Source organism: Halichoeres trimaculatus, unplaced genomic scaffold, assembly GCF_033239565.1.
Source record: "Halichoeres trimaculatus isolate MK-OKI-2021-1 unplaced genomic scaffold, fHalTri1.1 fHalTri1_scaffold_12, whole genome shotgun sequence".
NCBI lineage: Eukaryota > Metazoa > Chordata > Actinopteri > Labriformes > Labridae > Halichoeres > Halichoeres trimaculatus.
Genome location: NW_027437190.1, coordinates 36,023,634 through 36,042,016, shown reverse-complemented (window position 1 = coordinate 36,042,016; position 18,383 = coordinate 36,023,634). Strand labels below are relative to the sequence as shown.

Below are 18,383 nucleotides of genomic sequence, written 5' to 3'. Positions count from 1 at the left end.
TCATCATCGACGCTGGGACGACGTGAACGCCATCGTCTGTCTTTGGAAAAAACAAACAAACAACGTCTTCAAAGTCAAAATGAAACCTTTATTCATCTTCTTAGAAAACATCAGTTTACAGTTTGATCATCAGGAAAGTGCTTCACAGAAAAACAACAACAACAACAAAAAACGACATGACCGAGAGGAACACGAATCAAAGATGGCTACCGCTCAGCAGGAGGGAGGAGCTCCCATCGTCCAGCAACGTCTCCTGCCGCGAAAACATCAACCAGGAGTCTTTGGACAAAGAAGAGACGAAAACAGACGCTGATCATCTGGAGTACGGTGATAACCCTCAGCAGATCATAGGGTACACTCGGCGTGTGGCGTGTGGCGTGTGGCGTGTGGCGTGGAAGCTCAGATCATCTGTTTGGGTTTGTAGTGGTCGGGTTGACACGTTGAGTTAACGTCTCATACGTTTCTGAGGATATTTTGGCGTGCAGTCGTCTTCTTCCCCTCGTCTTCCTCTCACACCGCGCTCCGCTCTTCACATGACGGGGTAGCTGGCCAGGTTGGTGATGCCGCAGAGGTTCCCGCGGTTTCGTGCCATCAGGATGTATCCGTTCTTCCCCCAGCTCTCGCTCCAGCTGTCGGAGAAAGAGGAGAAAGAGGCGTCAGACACCGCTGCGGGGGAAACATCCCATCAGCTCGTCATCCAGTCAACGCCACAGCCCATCAAGGTGGCGTCTGATTCCACCTGATGCTGCCGACAGGTGACGGGACCCACCTGTTCTTCACGATCCAGTATTTCTTCCCCTTGGCGGTCACGCCGTAGCCCACTGCCAGCACGGCGTGATTGATGTCGTCTTTGTTACACTGAGGGTCGTAGTAAACACCTGAGCACAGGACAGAGAGGAAGACGAGGTGAGGAAGACGAGGTGAGGAAGACGAGGTGAGGAAGACGAGGTGAGGAAGACGAGGTGAGGAAGACGAGGTGAGGAAGACAAGGGGAGGAAGATGAGGTGAGGAAGACGAGGTGAGGAAGACGAGGGGAGGAAGACGAGGGGAGGAAGACGAGGTGAGGAAGACGAGGGGAGGAAGATGAGGTGAGGAAGATGAGGTGAGGAAGACGAGGTGAGGAAGATGAGGTGAGAAAGACGAGGTGAGGAAGACGAGGAGAGGAAGACGAGGTGAGGAAGATGAGGTGAGGAAGACGAGGTGAGGAAGACGAGGTGAGGAAGACGAGGTGAGGAAGACGAGGTGAGGAAGACGAGGAGAGGAAGACGAGGTGAGGAAGACGAGGGGAGGAAGACGAGGTTAGGAAGACGAGGTGAGGAAGACGAGGTGAGGAAGACGAGGTGAGGAAGACGAGGGGAGGAAGACGAGGTGAGGAAGACAAGGAGAGGAAGACTAGGGGAGGAAGACGAGGTGAGGAAGACGAGGGGAGGAAGACGAGGTGAGGAAGACGAGGGGAGGAAGACGAAGGGAGGAAGACGAAGGGAGGAAGACGAGGGGAGGAAGATGAGGTGAGGTAGATGAGGTGAGGAAGATGAGGTGAGGAAGATGAGGTGAGGAAGACGAGGTGAGGAAGACGAGGTGAGGAAGATGAGGTGAGGAAGACGAGGAGAGGAAGACGAGGTGAGGAAGATGAGGTGAGGAAGACGAGGTGAGGAAGACGAGGTGAGGAAGACGAGGTGAGGAAGATGAGGTGAGGAAGACGAGGAGAGGAAGACGAGGTGAGGAAGACGAGGTGAGGAAGACGAGGGGAGGAAGACGAGGGGAGGAAGACGAGGTGAGGAAGACGAGGAGAGGAAGATGAGGTGAGGAAGACGAGGTGAGGAAGACGAGGTGAGGAAGATGAGGTGAGGAAGGACTCTGGACTCTAAGTCCATCTAGGAACCAGGACTCTAGGAGTCCACTAACAGGCCCCGCCCACTGACCTTTGGTGTAGAACTGGAAGCTGCTGAGCGTGGCGTCGATGCCCACGGACACCGGACCCTCTTTGTAGAGCGCCACGGCCAGCGCGTGCTCGTTGCCCTGCTCCACCTCCCTGTAGCCTTTGCACTGAGCCGCCATTCCTGTGGAGTTGTAGCGGCACGGCTGGTCCTGCAGGGACCAGGAGAGACCGGTTCAGACTTTACACTCTACACTGACGATACCTGGATATTCACACCTGATCGTCTCAGAGCTTTAACGCTCAGGAACACTCAGCTAGGGATCTGGAGTAACACGAATGTCTATAACAATATTTTCAGCAAATTTTTCAGTGTGTAAGCTGATACACATTTTTTTTGTTGACTTTTATTTCGTGAAACCATCAGGAGGAATTTCTTCTAGCCCCTGCCACTGAATAAAAGTCTCATTTATGAATTTGAAGCAAACTGCAAAAGCTGAAACCTGATCCAGTCTCACTCTGAGTAAAAACTGTGGGAGTAGATTCAGTATGAGACAAATTTATCTGACAAAAAAAGTTTTCTTTAAAAATATGAAAAGACAAAAATAAGAAATGAAATCAGCAAACTGGGAATGAACGAAACCAAAGTTTATCTTTTTTACCCACTGACAGATTTTTGAGAAGATTCGAGCGTCGTCTTTGTCTTTGGTCATTTTGCCTTTTTGTGTTTTTCTCCTTTAATCTCTTATTGTGACATTTCTTTAGTTAAACCGACTTTTATCTCCAAATTTTCACTTTTTATCCTGTAATAGTGACTTACTAATTTTCTTTCTTTCTTTTTCTTTTTTTTTTTCTTCTGTGTGTTCTGTGTTTTGATTGGTCATTTGTACAGAGAACATTCCGGAACCCCTCATGTCTCTGAGTTCCACAGATGATGCGTCTTAAAGAGACAGTAACCAAACTGTGATCTCAGACTGTACAGACCAAAGGAAACTTTACAAACCAAACTCTCAGTTTTCATCATTTCACACTTTCCAGTGCAGTCGTGTCTTGTTTTTCTCTTTTAGTGTTCTTGTGATTTCCTGGTGTTGTTGTATGATGCTGTTGTCTTAAACGTTTGGGTCGCGTGCCTTGAAATAATTCTTGTCAAAAACATCAGCTCAGTTAGCAAAATGACAAGTTTAACATCTCAATACATGAGGTTCTCGGCTTACGTGGTTCCTGGTCTACTTCATTTCAACTTTACGACGCCAATAAATGTACATCAGAAAATAGAGAAGGTTTCGAAGTTACGCTGATCTGTTTGTATGCTACTACAACGTGTACTCGTTTTTGATGCGTATGAATCCACATCTAGGCAGCGCTACGTGGTCATCAGCATCATCCACTTTGAGTTGCGTCACAGTGTGGACTGTCTGTGTTTGTGCCCCATAGTTTTCTCGTTATCCTCATCTTTTTCGGTCATGGACACAAAATGGAAAGCAGGATCTGTTTTGTTTTTCATGTATTTGAGAGGTTATTTAGAGATTTAGGGTAGAAATCAGAATTTTGCAGAATTCTGGGTTACGACATGTCCTAGGAAAGAAAACTTGTTCATAACTCGCGAACAGCCTGTATAAGAAATCTGTCAGAGAATAATGTTTGGATTTAGAGGATAAAGCTGAAATATCTGGATCACTGCTCAAAATACAAGAATTTAGACAAGTTTTCAGATTAAAGCTCATCTTCAAAAATATTTATTCTCATTTTCTTATAATAATAATAATTACTTTAGTTACTTTTCATCATTTTTTGGCTTCAATTTCAAGTTTCAGATAAAAAGTTGAAGTTTTGTCTTTGAAATATTTCGCTCTAGAGTTAATCTGTGTCTTTTAGCAAACATGACGAGTGTTTTCTGCTGTATGTTCTTAACTTCTAAGAATATGAAGCGATTTCTTGTCTATTGCTGAAGTTATCAATCCGCTGTGTTTGGACGGTTCAAGGAAAAACATTGTTACAGAAATTTAGTAAAATGTAGAAAGAAATGAAGCTGAATCAGTTTTTGGTTTTTCAGTCACACGCTCACACACGCCTGATTATCACGTCTCTGTACAGAATGACGGTAATGAACGTCTGTTTTATCGTTAGCGATCAGTTTCTCTTCCTGTTTTTACTCAGACTGAGGATCTCTGAGGAGGAACTGATGTTTAACTTCTGTTTAACCAGCTTCGTTCAGTTTACAGCTCCTTCATTAACTCCTCTCTCCTCGTCTGAATGTGAGCGGGCTGATGTGACCTCCTGACCACGGAGACAGGAAGTGCCCTGTTTCAGTCTGAGCCAGCAGGTTTCTGGAAGTTGACGTCATTTCATCGAGATGTGCATATTTTGGGGGACATGAATGTGAGAAAATGCAGAAAAAGGGAGATGAAAGGATAAAAATGATGACAGCTAAATGTTTTCTGCGCTGTCAAAGCATCATGGGAAATGTAGTTCAAAGACTGAGCACATGATAAACCTGAAAAGTGGCTCAGACGTTTGGCTCAGGCTCTAAGTAGACGTTAAAAACCATGTGAGGTTTGTTTTTCCTGCTGAGGAGGGTCAGACCGGCTGGGTTTGAGGTTTTCTGCACATTAACTCAGAGGAAAAGGAGAAACTGAAAGTTTAGTGACGCTCTGACCTTTCCAACATAGGGGTACACCTGCTCCGAGTCGATGCCTCCGTTGTCCCTCACGTAGTTGAAGGCGTTGGTCATGTATCCTCCTCCGCAGCCGTCGTTCTCCTTGACGCAGTCCACCAGGTTCTGAGGACTCAGGTCCATCAGCTGACCCGTCTTCTTGGCCAGCTGACCCTCCAGGGCCCCGGCTGAGCTGAAGGCCCAGCAGGAGCCACAGGAGCCCTGAAGGACAGAAAACCACATCTCTGAGTTAGACTCTCACTGGAGGACGGGAAGGAGGAAACAATGACAGAGACTCGAACAAAAACGTCTGTGAGACCAGAGGGTTTGTTTGAGTTAACCTCTTCTCCCAGGTATGCTAGCAGCTAGCAGCTAGCAGATCCAAGGTTCTCCCACTCCGAAGTTTGTTGTTTGTTTGTTTGTTTGTTTGTATAAAATCCAGTAAACCCTTGAGACCATCTCACATGATTTTATCTCCTCTCTTTTGGACTACTTGCCCAAAATAATAATAATCATAAAAATAAACTTGATTTACAGCAACTTTCAAAACAGGATTTCAAAACTGTTACCAAAATACAACAGAAATTCAAAGAGAAATTAAATAAAAAATTAAATTAAATTAAAAATTAAATTAAATTTTTGAAAAAAAAAATAAATAAAAAAGAAAGAAATAGTTAAAAAGAATTTGAAAAGGCTTGAACGCCAGCCAAGAAAAAAAAACACAACTTAACATAAAAAGATTGGAGATTAAATGAATAAAATACTAAAGATCCTGTCAGTGATGCTGACTCAGGGGTAATAAAAATAATTAATTTAAGGATTTCAATGTCAACTTTTGCAGCAGACTCTGGACTTGAGGAGAGATAATTTTTTAGTCTATATGTGCTCGGTCATAACTTGAGTTTCTCATCCAAGACTCTGCTCGCCGTCCTAAAACCAAGGCTGAGGGGCAAAGATGACCTTTGACCTTTTCTGTCAGAGCTCCCAACCTCTGAAAACTCTCCATCCTCTTTAAAAACACGTTTATATCTCTTTAGTTTTCACCTTGAATTGTTTAAAATTTAATGGTTTTGTTGCTTCTTCTGCTCCATTTCATTTGTTGCTGGTCTTTGGTCTTTTGTGTGATTCTTTTCCCCAAATATTTTATTTTTATTATTAATAATAATATTGGTATTATTAATCTTTTATTTTGAAAAAATGCTTCAGAATAACCCTGTTTGGAAAAATACTGAATGTTTTACATTATTATTATTATCATCATTGTTATCATTATTATTATTATTATCATCATCATCATTATTAATATTATTATTATTATTATTATTATTATTATTATTGTTATCATTATTATTATTATTGTTGTTGTTGTTGTTGTTGTTGTTGTTGTTATCATTATTATTATTGTTTTTTAATATTATTATAATAATTATTATTATTATTATTATTATTATTATTATTATTATTATTATCATCATCTAAATCCCAGGTTAAAGTAAGATACACTCAAAGATTTCACTTGTTAGTATTAATATTTCAGATAAAAACAAAGATGTCAGTCAAAAAAAAAAACAAAAGTTGTAAAAATGTGATTTTTCCAGTCTAAATAGCAAAGATGTTCCTGTTTTATCTCTCAGATTAATTTATTCCCAGTCTTCCCTTTTCTGAAACTACATGAAGCTGTAAATCCGAGAGTTTTCAGCTCTAAGTGAGTCTAAAAAAAGGGATGGTGACAGACATTAATCTGTGTTTTGGGAAGTGAATCTTTAAAGAATGAGGGGGTTATCTGAAACAGAGCTCTAAATAAGTATTCAGCTGAAGAGAAATCAAACTGATGAATGAGCTGTGAAGAATGTCAGGTTAGTGTCTTCTCCTCTCCGTCCATCAGGGGGCAGACTTTGACAGCTTTGGTTTCCAACCTGTTTCTGTTTGATGAATCTGACCTCAGACTGAAACACAGCGTGTGTTAATGAAGGTGAAACCAGCTCAGACGGGTTTGATCATGTATGTTCATGTCGTGTTGCTAACCGTTTCCTGTCCGTCAGGAAATAAAGAAACTGCTCCATCAGTCAGAGCCGACTGTGACCGTCTGAACACGTCTGGACACGTCTGGACACGTCTGGACACGTCTCCTCTGCTCAGCACCCAGGGGAGCAGTTTGGGCCTTTCCTTTCTGAGTGTCTCTGTTAAAATCTCTGTGAACGTGTGATCACATCCGCTCGCTGGGGGATGTTCTGAACGCAGCTTCCAGCTTTGGAGGAAATCATCCTCCAACAAACGAAGATGAACACAGTATCGAGAGCAGAGGCTGTTAGTATGCAGGCAGTGAAGCCATGCTGCTGCATAATTCAACAGGAAGCAGAGCAGGGATCAATAAATCCTCTGTAATGGCTGCAGTTTGCAGCTCCAGCCACTAGAGGGCGGTAACATCCAGCACATGACGTGATGCTGAGTTTACAGGAGCTGGAAATAAAGCCTGACTGCAGAAAGCACAGGTGTGCTGAGCATATTTCCATCAGCGCTGTGTCTGTTCAGCTCCGTGTTTACATGAACCAAAGCGTCTGTTCCTCGCTCTCACGATGACTCATCACGTTCATCGTTAACAGCGTCTTTGTTTCCTCCGTCTGCTTCACGGTTTCTCTCTGCGTGAAGGAATGTTTCAGGTATTTCTGTTTATCAGCCACAGGAGGAAGAATCCAGCACAGAGAGTGAATGAAAGGCCGACACAGCGCTGACTCACTCTTTATCAAACAACCACAGAAAAAAAAAAACACTTTCTGTGAGGTTTGAAAGGCCGAGTCCCTCTGACTGAATAACTGTCATTTCTCTAAAAGAGTCAGTAATTAGTCAGAAATTAAAGAGCTGAAGGTTTAGACATCGCTGTCCTCTGACTCGTAGTTTGAAGGTTTTAGTCTGAGACACAGATTTTTATGATTATTAAAGCTCCTGTCAGGAAGTTTTGGTTTGTATTGATTTAGATTTTTTCAGGATTTTCACACATGTTCCTCACTGTGGGGAGTTTTTCTGGTTAAATGAGGGGAAAGATGAGTTTTAGAAAGTAGGATATGACATCAGAAAAACACTGCGTAACATCAAACTTCCACCAGATCCACACCTGGTCCGTCTCCGTCTCCGCTCCATCACAGCACCAGATCTGATTGGTTTCAATCCTAGTCATTGTATTAACTTGATCACCGTGTCAGCTTCGTTATACTGTGACGCCATAGACTGCTCCTCCATTTATCATTGGACGGGTTTGAAGCCAAAATTCCTCCGTCTCAGGAGCAGCCAATAGCAGCCAGAGTCTGTGCAGTAGAGACTGTGAGGGATTCTGGGAGAATCTGAGTGGAGCTGGGTGACAAAAATAATAATATTTTTTTTTCTTTCAAGAGTCTAATCACTTCCTGACTCTACCTCCTGACATATTTTACAATCCTCGAAAAAATACACGAGAACGTCAGCTGTCAATCATCGTTAAACGTGACGTAAAACCTCATTTTTAACCTCGTATAACTAATGAAAACCTGAGGACTTGAACACAAGACAGCCAAATGATATCTTCAAATCACCACAACGATCAGACGTGAGAAACATTTCTACCAGGTGGATTAATTTTTTAAAGTTTGACCACAGCCCATCTGGAATGACTGGGGAGATGGATTTTTTGACCTATACTGCAGCCAGCCACCAGGGGGAGCAGTTTTTGTGGAGACCTGACTTTGAGCCGAGCAAGATGACGTCCATTTTTTACAGTCTATGTGCGACACAGTGACAAGACATCCATCAATTCGTCTTCTCTGTGATTAGCATGTGGCTCTTTGTTACAAAGAAATACAGCAGCCGCTGTCACACAGGAAGTGACCATTCTTTCCACCAATCAGCAGACTGCAGAGTTTCTAGCTCCACCTTCTGGGGTTGGATCAGTATGCCTGTCATCCCAACAAAAGGAAACCAAAAAGTGGGATGGTACAGGTTGGTGATTTGGGGACCTGTCCTGGTTTTAGTGCTGTACTGAGACAAACTGGACTGACTGGCTTTAGTTGTTTCAGAGCCTGACTTCCTGTCCTGCTTGATCTACTCATGCTGCAGTTTTTCTGTCAGCTCTGGAGCCGTGATGGAGCGGAGACGGACGGAAAAAGGATCTGGTGGATTTTTGGCGTAGGCCTCTGTTGGCAAGGTGATAGATGAGTGATGAAGACGGTTTTTGTATTAAAATCAAAACTATTCTCAGTATTAAAATAATCTTATTTATCCTGCTATGTGTTGCTCTTTAACTGTTTGATATTAACGTCATCCACTCAGGTGAAGTCAGGGCGAAAACGTCCGATCGGTGCGTTCAGGCACCTGGGAAGTTTGGGGCGTGTTTGGGAGTTTTGTGCACAGGTTAAATAACTGGATGAGGAGATCTGGTTAAATTACGTCTTCATCCTTTACTCTGCGTTTGAGTGATCTCTGACCTGGTCCTTGACGGAGGTCACCATCCCTTTCTTGCGGTAGTCGACGAATTTGGGCAGCTTGGTCACTTGTCCGACGTCCAGATCCACGGTGAAGCTTCGGTCTCTGTTATCAGGAACCAGCAGACCGGTCATCTTCTCAGACACCTCCTCCGAGGTCTGCGGGGACGGAGACAGATCAACATTTAGACAAAGACTGAGACAAACATTCAGAAAAACACAGCGTGAAACCTTCCCTGGTTGAATAATGTTTGGGGACAGGAAGAAGACACGAGAGCTGGACAGAGGGTTCATTTTAAGCTTGAAAAGTGTTTCATGAAGAGACGACTTTGAGCGTTTCCTCTGAGATGAAACGTCTCTTCTCTCCTCCCAAAGCAGAGCCAGGAGAAACAAAGAGACGCCGACACTGAGAGAGAAATTAAAGCAGTGAGTCCTGAGCTGTTTGCTCTCTGCTGCAGGATTATTAAGTAATTACTGAGCAAAAGGCCCCATGCTTTGGTTTTATCTCCCTAATGAGAGAAATTCAGCCCATCTGCTTCTGGTTTCACTGAGGAGCTTCCAGAGAAACGTCCTCCGCTCCTCGACCACCTGTTCCTCCACAAACAGGAAATCAGACGTTTCTCCTGGATCTGGTTTGTCTTCATGTTCCTCTCATTGATTAATGATCTGCAGCACTCACGCAGCGTGTGGCCTGTTTCCTCTTTCTGTGATTTACGGCGTGTTGCACGGATCCCCGTCACACAGCCATCAGTCATGACCCACTCAAACGCACAAACAGCTGACTGCAGCTGATCCAGAGGCGTCAGACCCTGGTTGTGTCACCTCAGGGAGCTGCAGGAAGCACGGCGTGCACGAGGAGCTCTGACGCCGTGGGCGGAGACTCGAGGACTCACCATGTCGCCCAGGTGGTTCATGCCCATCTCGAAGGAGTGCATGCCCAGCGCCGCCTCCTGGTTGTGGGCCTCGATCATCCTCATGTTCTTCTCCCAGATGGCTCTGCGGATCCCCTCCTCATCCTGAGCAGACAAACACAACGATAGCAGGGTCAGACTCTTTCCCACAATGCACTGCAACAAGGTAGAGTATTTGTTTTGGTTAGGGATGGATACCTTTCACATCTGAAATGAAATCAATGACTGGTTCCTGACAATCGGTATCGGACCTCAATGGTACCAGTTTTTGGCTCTTTGTGTCTTTATTTGGTAATAAACAATAATTTGTTGAATCCTACAATCTTAAAGTCTTTCAATTTAACATTTTTATTCTCATTTTATAAACTTGCAATGCTGTGTTCATGTCCAGCAGGAAAATGTCCTACTCTTCCACCCTCACAGTCACAAGGATGTGTTTAGCTACCTGAACATGGTACCTTTGATTTTGCATGAATTGGTACTGCAGACAGAATTCAGTCAGTACCTATTAAAGTTCCTAATTTAGTAATCACCTATTTTATCATTATTATTATACCTTTATTTAACCAGATAAAACTCATTGAGATCAGGATCTCATTTACACGGGTGACCTGGCCAAGAGGTCAGCAGCACACATCATAATTATGCAAGTTCATGTTAAAGTTTAAGGCAATAAATAGCAAACCACAATAATAAATAAGGCAGGGCACTGACTAAATAAGTTGAAGGAAACAGTAACTCTACAATTTTTGGATTTATGTAGCTCTGTTGTTCGAAATATGTAAACAAGCTAACCTTGTAGATCTCGCTTCTCTCTGCTAAACTTCATCAAAGAGACTTTCACTCCTTGTGTCTTTAGCCAGGTTTATCAAAGTCAGACTAAGGACCAGTTGTTCCCTTTAGCCCAACATCTTTGTCTTTCCCCTTTGTCTCCCTCTTTCCCTTTGGTTGTCTGCTTTCAGGGCCGAGAGGAAGGAGTGAAAACACATCTCTTAGAGACAAGACGCCACCTGATTGCCCAGATGTCATCACCCCTAGCTGCTTGCTAGCTGCATCGTTAGCAGATGCTGCAGTTGTTTAAATCTCTTGTGATGTTTCTCTTTTTTTTTTAAATCAATAGTTATACTTCTGTCGGTCTCTGCTCTGCCATCTTGTCAGTGGGTGTGGTGCACCATGGGAAAATTCTCAGAGGTCCTGGTTTGTCTTGGTTTGCCCCTTCACTATCCCTCTCTCTCTGTTACCCCCCCCCCCCCCCCCCTATACTTCTCTCTCCCACTCTCTCTCCTCTATCTGTCTCTCTCTAACCCCATCAGTCTCCTCAGATGTCTGTCTAACATGAGTCTGGTTCTGTCCGAGGTTTCTGCCTGTTAAAGGGAAGTTGTTCCTCTCCGTTGTAACTTGCTAAATGCTGCAAAGTCCTGAACTCATGGTGGATTAAGATCAGATCAGACTCCTTATCTTGTCTTGATGTTGGGTTTCTGTTAATAAAATTGTATCAACATTTATGGGTCTAGACCTGTAATTGTTTTTGTAAAGTGTCTTGAGATAACGTTTGTTATGATTTGGTGCTATACAAATAGAGATTGATTGAATGATTGACTAGACATGACCGCGCTGAACCGAGGGCTAAGGGGGTGGGACTGGGTCTGGTCCACTTCTAGAGGACTTACAAACTCCTCACAGGACAAACCTGATATCTGCACATTCCTGGCACTAATTCAACAATGACACGGCTCCTTTTTATCGTTAGCAATCAGCTTCACTTCCTGTATTTGCACGACAACTGTAGATAACTAAAGAGGAACTCACAAAGAGGGAGTTCAAGCTACGCTGATAACCCAGAACCACATCAGATCAAAAATATAAACAACACGTCACGAAAAACTGATGTTTGATTTTCACATTTTGTTAGCGACACATTTATCAGGCCGTGTTTCACGCAGAGGGTCCAGGAGATTTAGTTCCTGTTAAACATTCCTCAGACTGAATAGTTCCTGGTGACCACGGGGCCAACAATGACGTATGGAGTAAAAAATACAACAAGCATAGACGGAGATGGACAAGCTGTGAAGCCTGTTGGCCTGTTAGCCTGTTAGCTCCCTGTCTAAATCATGAAGACAGCAGAGATCGACCTGTTTTAGCTTAGCATACATCAGACTAAACCAGGACGACTTCCTCAGGACTTCCTCTGGATCTCCTCTGACACGTTCAGCTGAAGGTCTCCAGTTTACAGGGTCACTCTTTAAACTGGAACACCGGGAGCTTAAAGAGACACAGTCAAACCATCAGGATCAGAGACCGTTGGTTAGGAGGAACTAAACCAGTTCCCAACAGTGGCCCAAACTGTGGCCTAACTTACAGCCGAGCCGACCTTCCTCTGTGGTTTCTACGATCGGACTCTGAGTGTTTTCTCTTCCTCTGAGTTTACTTTGAGTTTGACTTCCTCTCTTTTCTTCATGCATTAGCAGCGAGCAGCTGAGAGAGAAACTAATCCAGGCAAATAGGACAAAATGTATGTTTTAATTAGCGAGGGGCCGAGGCTTGTCTGAGTTACAGCCTCGTTTGGATAATTAGGCCAATTAAATCAGCTCAACAGTCCCAGGCAGAGTCCAAAAAACGCTGAGTTTTACAACGTTAGCGTCGCTGTGAGAGCCTGCTGCTCATTTAAATGCAAATTATAGACATCTGTAAGAACAGGGACAGAGACGGGAGGAAGAGCTCGGCTGGTTGGCTGAAAAACATCCACTTCCTGTTTAGTATTCGTCCATTAGCAGAGCTACAATCATCATCTAGTTTCCATCCTGCTGATGGGAAAATGCAAAGGACCAGAGCGACTGATTCTGTTACAGAGGTGACGGGTCAAGGAGGGCTGGACTGGAGGAGCCCAGATAAAAACCAGATCCAGATCCAGATCCAGAGGAAGGCTCTGTGCTGAGTGAACAGGAAACTAATGATCACATGAGCACACGGTGAACACATGAACGTGATGTGATGACCTCTAGCCGGAGGTGAACAGATGGTTTAACACCACCTGATTGTTACACTCACACACACACACACACACACACACACACACACACACACACACACACACACACACACACACACACACACACACACACACACACACACACACACACACACAGTGTGACAGGTCAGAGCTGTTTCCGCTGTGGGCCCTTTAACACCTGGCTCCTGCTTTAATTACCGTTAACGACCGTAAACACGTTAACTTCAGCGTTTACCGAAGTCGTCCTGGATCAAAGCGAGCCGGCCTGGATTAATGGAGTCCCAGCGGTCGGGTCCTCCTCCTGAATCAAAGCGGATCTAAACAGCGGCTCTGGCAGAAGTGGGTCCAGCTCCTCCCTCCTGGAGACGAAGTCTCCTGAAGAACTGGCGCAGCCTCACAGAGAGACGTACGCAGTCAGTAAATTCTCATTGTGACTGCCCTGCTTTACTTCCTCTCTGCTCTGACTCCATCTGTCTCCTTCTCCGGGGCCAAAACAAAGAAGTAGAGCGACGGGGCCGGCCTCGTATTTCTCCCTCTCAGGGTCAACATTGTTTCATGAGGTTTCTGCAGCGCAGAGCTCGTACAGAGGCCTGATGGTATGACTGTTAATGTGTACAGAAACTGATTAAACTGCTCAGGCTGCAAGTTATCATGTTGACTGTTTGATTCAAGGAATGTCACCATTAGACCTCCATTTTTCTTATCATCATTTTCTCTTTTTTTCCAAGCTTTTCAGCAGATGGTGGGGCAGTGGTTAGAGGAGAAAACAGAGCAGGAGAGGGGAGTGACACGGGGAAAAAAGAAGCAGGGTGGGTTCAAACTCAGACTGACCGCTTGATGGCTTACGCCTCAAATACACCAGATATTTCTGCGTCTGTCAACTCACACCTGCTGCGTATTCTTCCAATTGAATAGAAAAAAAACCTGACATTTTTGCAAATTTTCAAATATCAAGAAAAAATTACAAATGCTTTAAAGTTCAAATTATTTATAAGTTCTGGAAAATTTGATTTAAATTTCATTATTTTATATTTTTTTGCAATTATTTATTTCAATTTTTTGCATTTTTTTATTTCACTTTTTTTGCAATTATTTATTTCATTTTTTTTGCATTTTTATTTTAATTGTTTTGCAATTATTTATATCAATTTTTTGAAATTTTTTGAAATTATTTATTTCAATTTTTTGCATTTTTATTTCAATTGTTTTGCAATTATTTATATCAATTTTTTGAATTTTTTGCATTTTTTTTCAATTTTTTTAATTGCTGCAAATGTATTCAATTTTATATACTATTTCTACGTTTTGTTTATTTTTGAAAGTAATTTTTGACATTTTTTCAATTTTTTAAAATTTTTGAAATTTCCATTTTTTTTGACATTTTTGCAAATGTATTCAGATTAAAAAACTAAAACATCACATGTTAAATTTCATGAATTTAAAAACCTTATAGTGTAGAAAATTATTCACTAGATTTTAACTTTGTTTACAATTTAATACACTATGTAGCTTTAAAATGATTCAGCTTTAAAATTGAAAAAAATAAAATAAAATAAAGAAAAAAACTGGAAGATGTCTAAAGGTTATTTTTTCCACCAAACTTGCATTAGTTTCATTCAAAAGATGAGACTGAGATTTGGATTAAGTCTACAAACTCCAGAAAAAGAGACCAGATTTGTTGCTTTTTTGAAATAGTCATCAGAGGGGTCTGAAACTTTCTAAATATAGAGACAGAGTCGTTAAGTTGGCGACTCTGGATGTGGACACCCACACTTCTCAGTGATAGTTGTAAAATGAGTCAGTCTTACTGTAATTATTCTGCTTTCTTGAACAGCTCTTTAAAATCAACATTTTAAGTGAATTTAGAGAACACTTGGTAAAAATGTCCCTGTGTTTTTCAGAGTCTCTTTAACCTCTCTGTAATTTTCTCAGCCCATGAAGTGGATGAAAAACGGTGCGTCACAAACTAACTTATAGATAAATGATTATTTCCAGCTACCAGTCTTTCAGAGCACGCTAACGAGCTGGACCGGGCCCAGCAAAGGACCTGAACCAGGACCCTCCTTCAGCAGGAGGTGAGATCCCTCTGCTTTAACATTTAACCCTCTGTCACACACACACTCAGACGGTTTGGGGTCTAAGCAGGAAACACCAGCACACACTCACCAGGGCGTTGTACTCTCTGGAGTGTGTGATCTTCCACTGCTCCCACCGAGCATCCAGGGAGGCTTCATCCAGGTGAGCCAGAGCTGAGGCTGCTAGCAGCAACACACACACACACCGCAGCATCCTGAAACAGAAAACACCAGTTAACACACACACACACACACACACACACACACACACACACACACACACACACGCACACACACACACACACACACACCGCAGCATCCTGAAACAGAGAAACACCAGTTAACACACACACACACACACACACACACACACACACACACACACACACACACACACACACACACACACACACACTGCAGCATCCTGAAACAGAGAAACACCAGTTAACACACACACACACACACACACACACACACACACACACACACACACACACACACACACACACACACACACACACACACACGCACACACACACACACACACACACCGCAGCATCCTGAAACAGAGAAACACCAGTTAACACACACACACACACACACACACACACACACACACACACACACACACACACACACACACACTGCAGCATCCTGAAACAGAGAAACACCAGTTAACACACACACACACACACACACACACACACACACACACACACACACACACACACCGCAGCATCCTGAAACAGAGCAAGACCAATCAAACCTCTTTCTTTCCTTGCTTTTTTCCTTTCTTTTTTCTTTTTCTTCTTTCTTTTTTCTTACCGTCTTTTCTTTTTGTCTTTCTTTTTTCTTTTCCTTTCTTTCTTTCTTTCTTTCTTTCTTTCTTTCTTTCTTTCTTTCTTTTCTTGCTTTTTCCTTTCTTTCCTTTTTCTTTTCTTCTTTTTTCTTTTTCCTTTTTTTCCTTTTTTTCTTTTCTTGCTTTTTTCCTTTCTTTTTTCTTTTTCTTCTTTCTTTTTTCTTACCGTCTTTTCTTTTTGTCTTTCTTTTTTCTTTTCCTTTCTTTCTTTCTTTCTTTCTTTCTTTCTTTCTTCCTTCCTTTCTTTCTTTCTTTGTTTCTTTCTTTCCTCTCCTTTCTTATCCTTTCCTTTCCTCCATCACCTATCTTTTTCCTTTCAGATCCTTGTTTTTTTCTTCCTTGTGTTTTTTTTCTTCCTCTCTTTTCCTATCTTAGCTTTCCTTTTTCGTTCCTTTCCCTTTCTTCCCATCCTTCCTTCCTTCCTTCCTTCCTTCCTTACTTCCTTCCTTCCTTCCTTCCTTCCTTCCTGAACAGTCTGAATCTGAATCCAGTCCTGATCAAATCCAGATCCTGATCCTGCCATAAACCATCCTGTCATGTTTCCCCCACAGCGCCCCCTGATGGAGAGCAGAAGCAGAGTTTGCTGATGTTTCTGGTGATGTAGAAATAGAGCAATCAGAAGTTTCTCTGAGGGTGAGTAAATCTGTCGGAGCAGCTGGACTTTGGTCGTTTTGAGCTGTTGCTCATCGATCATGTGACCGTTTCAGTTACTGAGTCTAACTTCAGGAAACTCCTCTCAGGGTCTGGTTTGGAAACTTGCAAACTTTCAAACTGCTCTGAAGTTTTCCAAAGGGAAAAAAAAAGCTGACTCATTTCCTCTCCTTTTGCTGAACACACAGAAACCTGATGGTAACCAGTTTCAGAAACTTCTCAGAAAGTTTGGAGAAAAACTTTTTGTTTACATGTTTGAAGAAGTTCCTGGAGTCTGAACGTCTTTCCTGCCATCTGTCGTCCATCACCCTCGCCCCGTGTGTCTGTTGTTTTAACGCGTCCTCCCTCTGATCTCTGTTTTCAGCGTTTCTGCTGCTCCCAGTGACGGCCTCTGACCCGTTCAGATCAGAGTGAAGCCACACAGACCAGTTTTTCTGCTTCCACTTTGAAGCCTGTTGCTCTGAGCTGCTCCGAGCTGCTCCGAGCTGCTCTGCACCGTCTCCTTCCTACACGCATTGATTTGCAGCACAGTAAAGTTTAACCTCTGGCTCTTTCTGATGGAGAGGCTTTAAAATAACTGGGTTTCATTCTCTATGCAAATAATAAACAGAAAGCCTGTGTGCTGTGTTTTCCTCTCTGCATGACTCGCTCCTAACTTCAGTTCAGAGGATTTTTCCTGCTGTAAAAACTTTTCCATGAACATCAGCTGGGTCAGAACCAGGACTGAGAGACTTAAGCTGCTGAAAAACTCACAGATGAGCTCAAACTCAAAGGAAAGAATCCCAAAACTCCTCAAACTGAAAGTAAAACTGCAGCAGGAAATGAAGAAACAAACTTTACCTGAAGTCCAAAAGTCAAAGAGTCCAGTGCAGGTCTGAGGGTGGGACTGGGTCTTCCTCTTCTGCTAATCTAGGTCAGTGTGTGAGTTTATATGGTCTGGACTTTGAGGAAGTACCGTGAGGGAGCTCCGGGTTCTGGGGAGGAGTTTCTGTGGTTTTTTTCCAGGCGGGGATTTTCATCTGGTTTCATTCAGAGAGCAAAGACTCCAGATGATGTCAGGTGTCGGATTACACAGAGACCCTCAGCACGTCTGGATGATAATCCAGCTCACACTGAGGAGACTTCACAGATTTAACAGAGAGACGGTTTCTCAGACTCTGACAGAGTCACCTCCTGAATTATCTAAACTTTGTCTGAGCTGAAATATGAAACAAAGCTCAGAGCCGACGAGGAAACGTGTCCAGACGTGTGAATCTGGAGCGGCACGAAGAATTCAGTTTGTTTATTTCAGACCTCTATAACAAAAACTCCTCTACATGTTTGATCTTAAACCAGTCAGACTCTGAGTTACTCTACTGTGGAGTGAAAACTGCTTTACAGATTGAGACAATAAAACTAATACAGGATTTGAAAAAAGAAACTGTGCTGACAAACTGAGGAAACTACGGTGGAAGATAAGGGTCATGATAAAGAAAAAAAGAAAAAAAACAACGCTATAAAAATGTAAGACTCAAATAATACAGTTAGAGTTTGTTATTGATTGGAAAAAAAAAACAGGCTCATCATTTCCTAAACATCCTCTGACCTTTTTCTTCCGATGTCTAATTTTTATCCTGAAATGATAAATTTATATTTTTGCTCCTAAGAAAAAATCTTATTTGAGAAACATTACAATTTAAATCCAGTAAATTATGACTTTGTCTTGCATCATTCTGTCTTTCCTACTTGTTACATAAGATCTTTTAACATCCAGGGTTCATTCTCATGATGTTACAACTTTCCTCTTGTGTGAATAAAACTTTAGTTTTGTGAAACAACAACTTCTGTTTCATAAGGAAGCGACTTTAACACTGTGTGATGGACTAAAGTCCCTGTGAGGAGTTTCTAAGTGATCGTG

General features: G+C 42.7%; 1 protein-coding gene across 1 annotated transcript; it reads right to left on the bottom strand.

Annotated features, from left to right (window-relative positions):
* Positions 1–113: 113 nt before the first annotated feature.
* On the bottom strand, positions 114–17,426 carry ctsk (cathepsin K). The gene is made up of 8 exons (XM_074683465.1): positions 17,327–17,426; positions 15,068–15,191; positions 9,874–9,996; positions 8,984–9,139; positions 4,533–4,751; positions 1,923–2,088; positions 770–878; positions 114–629 (listed from the first exon to the last, which is right to left on the bottom strand). The coding sequence occupies exons 2-8, from the start codon at positions 15,188–15,190 to the stop codon at positions 530–532; spliced, it is 996 nt and encodes a 331-aa protein (XP_074539566.1). The 5' UTR covers position 15,191; positions 17,327–17,426; the 3' UTR covers positions 114–529.
* Between the last annotated feature and the right edge of the window lie 957 nt (positions 17,427–18,383).

Coding starts and splice junctions, on each gene's coding strand:
- ctsk (XM_074683465.1), bottom strand. CDS start 15,190: ATGCTGCGGTGTGTGTGTGTGTTGCTGCTAGCAGCCTCAGCTCTGGCT. Junction 9,140..9,873: donor TGAACCACCTGGGCGACATG/GTGAGTCCTCGA, acceptor CCGTCCCCGCAG/ACCTCGGAGGAGGTGTCTGA. Junction 2,089..4,532: donor TGTACCCCTATGTTGGAAAG/GTCAGAGCGTCA, acceptor TGGTCCCTGCAG/GACCAGCCGTGCCGCTACAA.